Source organism: Malus domestica, chromosome 08, assembly GCF_042453785.1.
Source record: "Malus domestica chromosome 08, GDT2T_hap1".
NCBI classification, from domain to species: domain Eukaryota; kingdom Viridiplantae; phylum Streptophyta; class Magnoliopsida; order Rosales; family Rosaceae; genus Malus; species Malus domestica.
In genome coordinates, this window is record NC_091668.1 from 30,695,999 (window position 1) to 30,702,907 (window position 6,909).

General features: G+C 43.7%; 2 protein-coding genes across 5 annotated transcripts; one reads left to right on the forward strand and one right to left on the reverse strand.

The window, feature by feature from the left end:
- The first annotated feature begins 113 nt into the window (after positions 1–113).
- LOC103445649 (pentatricopeptide repeat-containing protein At1g10270-like) lies at positions 114–3,059 on the forward strand. The gene has a single exon (XM_008384668.4). It carries the CDS (start codon positions 221–223, stop codon positions 2,792–2,794), a length of 2,574 nt encoding a protein of 857 aa, XP_008382890.3. The 5' UTR covers positions 114–220; the 3' UTR covers positions 2,795–3,059.
- Positions 3,060–3,701: 642 nt separating this feature from the next.
- On the reverse strand, positions 3,702–6,909 carry LOC103421406 (glycosyltransferase BC10-like). Of its 4 annotated transcripts, none has more exons than XM_070826615.1 (4): positions 6,703–6,909; positions 6,532–6,601; positions 5,776–6,357; positions 3,702–4,605 (listed from the first exon to the last, which is right to left on the reverse strand). In XM_070826615.1, the coding sequence occupies exons 3-4, from the start codon at positions 6,304–6,306 to the stop codon at positions 3,964–3,966; spliced, it is 1,173 nt and encodes a 390-aa protein (XP_070682716.1). In that variant the 5' UTR covers positions 6,307–6,357; positions 6,532–6,601; positions 6,703–6,909; the 3' UTR covers positions 3,702–3,963. The 4 variants fall into 4 exon arrangements, with proteins under 4 accessions (XP_070682716.1, XP_070682717.1, XP_008357663.3 ...); XM_070826616.1 differs by having other exon boundaries at positions 6,708–6,848; XM_008359441.4 differs by lacking the exon at positions 6,703–6,909 and having other exon boundaries at positions 6,532–6,671.

The window sequence follows — 6,909 nt, forward strand, 5'->3', positions numbered from 1 at the left end:
AGCGGGCGAGTTTCCAATCCAGCCCAACAAGTCTATGTCTAATGGTCTGGTCTGGCCCAAACGTGAAACAGGTTTTTTTTTTTTTTTTTTGGGTCGGAACATAACGCAGGCAGAGCAAAGCAGATAACCACCAAAACCCTTCTTCCTTCTTCCACCTTCATTTCCCAAATTGCTAGGGTTTAAGCATTTTCACCTCTCTCTCAGTCACAGTCTCACAGCCATGTCATTCTACCGCCTGCTCCTCCGCTCTCTCCGCCGCCCTTCTACCCCAACAACCCTACCCCTAACCCAGTCCCTCACCTCCCTCCACCTCCAAAGCTCTAACCCAAACATTCCTCTCCATCTCACCACCCCCACGCGCACCTTCGCTTTCTCCTCCGCCGAAGAAGCCGCTGCTGAGCGCAGACGTCGCAAGCGCCGCCTCCGCATCGAGCCCCCGCTCAACGCCCTCCGTCGGGACTCACGCCCCCCTCCCCCACGGGACCCGAACGCTCCCCGCCTACCTGATACCACCTCCGCCCTCGTCGGCCCCCGCCTCAACCTCCACAACCGCGTCCAGTCGCTCATCCGAGCCGGAGACTTGGACGCAGCCTCCGAGGTTGCACGCCACTCGGTTTTCTCCAACACTCGCCCCACCGTCTTCACCTGCAACGCCATTGTGGCTGCAATGTATCGCGCCAAGAGGTACAATGACGCTATTGCCCTTTTCCACTTCTTCTTCAATCAATCAAACATTGTTCCTAACATTGTATCTTATAATAATTTGATTAATACTCATTGCGATGAGGGCCGTGTCGATGTGGGACTGGAGATTTATCGGCATGTAATTGCAAATTGCCCCTACAGTCCCTCGCCAGTGACATACCGGCATTTGACTAAAGGGTTGGTTGATGCTGGGAGGATAGGTGAGGGTGTGGACTTGTTGAGGGAGATGTTGAATAAGGGCCACGGAGCGGATTCTTTGGTTTTTAATAATTTGATTAAGGGGTTCTTACATTTGGAGAATATGGAGAAGGCTGTTGAGCTTTTTGATGAGCTTAAAGAGAGATGTTTGGTTTATGATGGGGTTGTGAATTCGACCTTTATGGATTGGTTTTTCAACCAGGGGAAAGAGAAGGAGGCGATGGAGTCATACAAGTCCTTGCTTGATAGGCAGTTTAGGATGGTCCCGGCAACTTGTAATGTTCTCTTGGAGGTACTGCTTAAGCATGGGAAGAAGAAGGAAGCCTTGGATTTGTTCGATCAGATGTTGGATAATCACACCCCACCAAATTTCCAGGCTGTGAATTCGGAAACATTTAACATTATGGTTAACGAGTGTTTTAAGCTTGGAAAGTGCGATGAGGTAATTGCCACCTTTAAGAAGGTGGGGACAAAGGTGAATTCAAAGCCGTTTTCTATGGACGTTGCAGGGTATAACAATATCATTGCTAGGTATTGTGAGAATGGGATGTTACCGGAGGCTGAGACACTGTTTGCAGAATTGTGCTCAAAGTCATTGACCCCAGATGTCACGACTCATAGGACTCTGATTGATGCATATTTGAAAGTAGAGAGGATAGATGATGCTCTTAAGATATTTAGCAGGATGGTGGAGGTTGGTCTGCGAGTGGTTGCTAGTCTTGGTAATAGGGTGTTCGATGAATTGATTAAGAACGGGAAGGCAGTAGACTGTGCACAGATTTTGAAGAAAATGGGAGAAAAAGATCCAAAACCAGATGCCAGTTTTTATGATGCTGTGATCAAGGGGGTTTGCAATGAAGGTGTGCTTGATACAGGCCGTGATTTACTGGAAGAGATGGTGAGATATGGCATTGGTGTTCCTCCAGAATTGCAGCAATTTGTAAATGAGGTTTTTGGAGAAGCTGGGCGTGGCGAAGAGATTCAGAGAGTATTAAATACAAATAGGTGGGGATATCGATCACTACCTAGAGAGGCACCACCTCAGCAATTCCAACCAAGATCGCCTCAAATGGCGGGACAATATCGTCCATCGTCGGCACCGCCCCAAATGACTGGACAATATCAGCCGCCATCTGGACCCTATCAGCCACCATCTGGAACCTATCACTATCAGTCACCATCTGGAACCAATCAGCCACCTTCTGGACCCTATCAGCCACCATCTGGAACCTATCAGCCGCCTTCTGGACCCTATCAGCAACCATCTGGAACCTATCAGCCACCATCTGCAACCTATCAGCCGCCATCTGGACCCTATCAGCCACCATCTGGAACCTATCAGCCACCATCTGGAGCCTATCAGCCGCCTTCTGGACCCTATCAGCCGCCTTCTGGACCCTATCAGCCACCATCTGGAACCAATCAGCCACCTTCTGGAACCTATCAGCCGCCATCCGGAACCTATCAGCCACCATCCGGAACCTGTAAGCCACCATCCGGAACCAATCAGCCGCCTTCTGGACCCTATCAGCCACCATCTGGAACCTATCAGCCACCATCTGGAACCAATCAGCCGCCTTCTGGACCCTATCAAATGACTGGAACTTACCAATCACCACCAAGACCTCCACATATGGCTACAAGCCAGCACCCCACAGCTCAATCCCCTCAAATGGCTGGACAATATTACACTCCATCAGGAGCCCCCCAAACGGCAGTACCACACCACCCTCCGTCCAGACTCCCTCATGTGACAGCTTCGTACATGCCATCTGAAGATTTTCAGAGCTTAGGACCACAACACCCTCTGTCAGGACCTGCTCAAGGGACAGGATCTGACCAATCACCATCAGAACCCGCTCAAATTACAGAACAGGTAGCAGCTGCTTGATCCTTATATCAAGTGATTGAGACGCCGTCAATTTTCTGTCTTGATTTTTAAGTTGGCCAATGCGACATTGAACTTATGCTAAGTGTCTCTCCATGCCGCAAGCTTAAGGCGTTCAATTGGGTGTATAAGGGGCTCTTGTGACTGAATTCTCCTTGATATTTTCTATAGTGATTAATATGATAAGTTACTTATTCTTGTGATCGGCCATCTGCATGGTTGATGAAGATTACCATGACTTATAATGGAATTACCAATCAATTATCAAGTATTGTGCATGTTAAATATATGAGATGAATTCGTAGGGGCCAATAGTTTCTGACTTGCGTAAGTTGTACTATGAACTCGGTAATTTATCTTTCAGGAAAATGTCGTAAATTTGGATCCATGAATCACGGCATTAGTATTGAGATTCACAGCCTAAAGATGCACGGTAGGTGAAAACATCCTGGTGAACGGTTCAGTTTAGTAGTTTGATTGTTCTTCTTCAAACTGGTTCCTTGTGGTGGCTAGGGGACGACGGATTCATTGTAATTTGGGGTCGATTCGGCAGATGGTGCTGTGTCGTTGGTTCGGTTGAAATCAATTTTCCTCGCATTGCTTATGTGCTTCAAATGGTATATGAATCATATACAATTTTGATTCAACGATTCACATACAATTTTTGTTTGAGTGTGTCATCAAGTGTGTTAATTTTGTGTGCGTACAAGTGAATAAAAATAAGCCAAAATACGTTTATAGTCTATGTTTCACAAATATCTCACTTAACGGCTCATTGGTTGCTGTTTGATTTCACCTCGACAACACTAGCCAAATACGAGGATTTCTCCAAAGTGCCCGTTTAAGTTATTCATTACAACAAGAGCAGTTAGATCAAATACATACGACAAAAAGATTTTGGAGCCGTCAATAAATTGAACTTTTGTATAATATATTGGTGATATCCTTCTTCGAAGAACTTTGCTGATTAATGTGATTTTTCGTTAAAGTGAACAATACCAGAAACTTTTCGCTGAAGTTCCCTTTATTTTAAGAACCAACTCATTCTCTCAACTCAATGACACAGAGAACCAACTCAGTAACGTCTCTCTATCCAAAACTACCTCCCTGTACATCTTCGTATTTGGGACGAAATTGATGCCAAAATTCTGTGCCGAAAAGATCGGAAATTGTCAATATTCCATCACCGACGCGGCGAACTCGAGCAGAGGCCCCAATGCAGTTGGTGCAAACTTCCGAGCAAATAGGTAACATATGGATGTCATCTCCGCATTGTACTGACACAGCGCTCCATTGTTCCTTATAGACCGTACGAAATCTTCCGTAATATTGTCTCCTCCGTACGTTGCAGGGTGCGGGCCTCCCAGTGACCAGTCTACCCACGTCACAGTCCTATTCGAATTCAGCCATCCATGGAACATGTTGAAGTAAGTAGGCAGGTAATGCTCATCCGGGTAGCATGCAGGCAAACAATATTTGCTGAAGATTGTGTAATACTTTGTTTCCGACACTATATACACGGATAACGCACGGCTAAGTTCAAACCACTGAGACCCTTTCCTCCACTGATACAGTTGAATATCAGGAAACATTTCGCGGCTGTAACGCCCACGCCCATAACGCCCAGGATTATCGTATGACTCAACATAGCTATGGTTTGAACCAATCAGATACTTGTAGACAGTAGGGAAATTATAGATCGGGATGCAGCTCTCAGAGAGAAGAACAAAGCGCTCATTTGAGAAGTCAAGCAAGGCATTCGCTAGAAGCCGCCTCTCTGCATCAACCAATGTTACTGTCCCCCATGAAACAGGCTGCAGAGAAGAAAATTTTTAAGGGTAAGCATTAGGTAATTCATTAAGAACGTAGACCATACTATCTTCACGGTTGATAGATGCACACACCTCTCGGGTCTTTTTTTTTCATCTCAGATTACTCGATAATTCAGAACACACTCGTGATACAAGTTTAAGACAAAATCTAAGTGATCTAACAATACCGGATAGCACTACCTAATTGATATATGGACATTACGCCCATTGCAACTCTCTTAGGCTAAGAAGAAGGAATTACAACACCATATGCAAACATCTAGCGTAAATTTCTTCAACCTTGGTTTATTAAGAAAAAAATACAGTTTACATGGCACATGATAAAGAACAATGCCTAACAAATTAAGCAGATTTGTTGCGATGACAGACAACAAATCTACTGTAAGGACCATGAAGAGGAAATAGCAAGACCCGAATTATGGAAAAGAAGTTTTGCACCAAAGCAATAATGATTATTTCACTTCATGTGAAGCTACTGATCTGTATCTCTTCCAAATTAAGCAGCACTTAGCAATTGCCTTACGTCTGATTTTACAAGAAGCTACTGAAATCAGTTACCTAACTTAATGACCAAGCATATCCGGTGAAATTTCAATATATAAGAGGATGTTACGGGTCTACAGAAACAATGGCCAATGCAAGTCCTATCTAGAAAATGCTGCAAATGATAAAGCAACCTTAAATTAGTTCATGAGTACCTAAGTTTAAGTCAGCATAATGAATGAAGAAAAAAAAAACTTTGATAACTTGGATCTAGAAAAGTAAACGATCTAGAGATTAAATTAGGTGGTGGTAGGAAACATCCCTAAAGAAATTCAGAAAACATTAATCTTGCAGGACACCAAGCCAAAGAGTCCATGATAATTACCCTACTTCCCTTGATACAAGTTTCTGATCTCTTAAGTAAAGAAAAACTAATAAACGATTACACGCCAAATAAAATTATCATAGCCACGAAATTCAGTTCACTTCCCTCCCCCACAAACTTAGATAATCTTTTTCATGCCAATCTCCCTCACAACATTGATACGAAGCTACAAGTACGCAATAACATAATCGTACAAACCAAAAGAGAAACAATGAGAAATATTGAAGCAGTAGAGCATCAGTGACAAGAAAAAAGATTAGTATGTCATAAAACATGCCTTGTACCTGACTGGGGATTTGGCGTTGATAAAAAGGAGAGGTGGTAGATACATTGAGCTCATAACCCGGAATTACATGGACATAAATTGAGAAATACTTGTCATGGCCATGGAAGAACCTCTCCCACAATGGCAACAAGGGCAAAGGTCCTCTAGTCAAAAACATGAAAGCCACTTTAGGCCCTCTCTCGAATGGAAACTCTGGCTTCTGCGGCACCATTGAAGCTCTCCAAAAGAGCTCATCATCAGACAGACCGTGCGTCAAATTCTTCGGCTGAAGAAACGTCTCCATGCTTATACAATCAACCTTGTCACTAACTTGCACAGTAGTACAATTCTTCTCCTTGTGCGGCTTATTGGCGGAGAAGTGATTGATAAACGAATAAATCTCAGTTTGTGAACCAAAATGCCGGTTAATATGGGCGCTCGTTGCTAATCCTATAACAATCCCCACAACAAAAACTACCAAGAACGAGAGAATCTGCAAGAGTTTGAGCAAACCCGGGTGCTTCTCATAGTCTTCTCTGCCTCTTGCCATGGCTTTCCAGATTCCAGAAATTCAAATCCAAATTCCAAGTCTAAATTCACACTACCATTTATATATGAACACACAAACACTTCAGTTCTGGAGAATCAGCACTGATTAATTACTTAATTCTAACAAATACTCGCATCATAATTACTCAAACTGTGAACAAATATTGCCTCAAATCATAATTAGAAACTCAAATGAATTTAACATAAATCACAGTCATTTGGGTACCTCTAACTCAGTCGATGAATGATGGATGATGAAGATATCATCCAAAAGTTATAAACTTGCCCGGAAAATTCTGGGGAGGAAGTAAATAAAGCAGAGAGTTTTGATTAGGTGATGAGAACAACATACGGAGTGGTCCAGAAGGAAGATGTGAGAGAGTTTGAAGACAAGAACCTTACAAATCAAAGCATATACAAAGTGGGGTTGGTGATGCGTTTTGCTTGGGAGAAGAGAGGGAGAGAGAGAGAGAGAGAATGTTTGGCGGTACATCGGTTTGTGGTGAGCGGGTTGAGAGAGAGAGAGAGAGAGAGAGAGAGAGAGAGAATGTACTTTGTGGGCTGACTCTGTCTGAATCCGAGTGCTTTGTTTGTTTGTTGTTAT

Excerpts from the sequence above, each read along its gene's own strand:
- LOC103445649 (XM_008384668.4), top strand. The coding sequence starts at position 221 with ATGTCATTCTACCGCCTGCTCCTCCGCTCTCTCCGCCGCCCTTCTACC.
- LOC103421406 (XM_070826615.1), bottom strand. The coding sequence starts at position 6,306 with ATGGCAAGAGGCAGAGAAGACTATGAGAAGCACCCGGGTTTGCTCAAA. Across the intron at positions 4,606-5,775 it reads AACGCCAAATCCCCAGTCAG|CCTGTTTCATGGGGGACAGT; the intron begins GTACAAGGCATG and ends TCTTCTCTGCAG.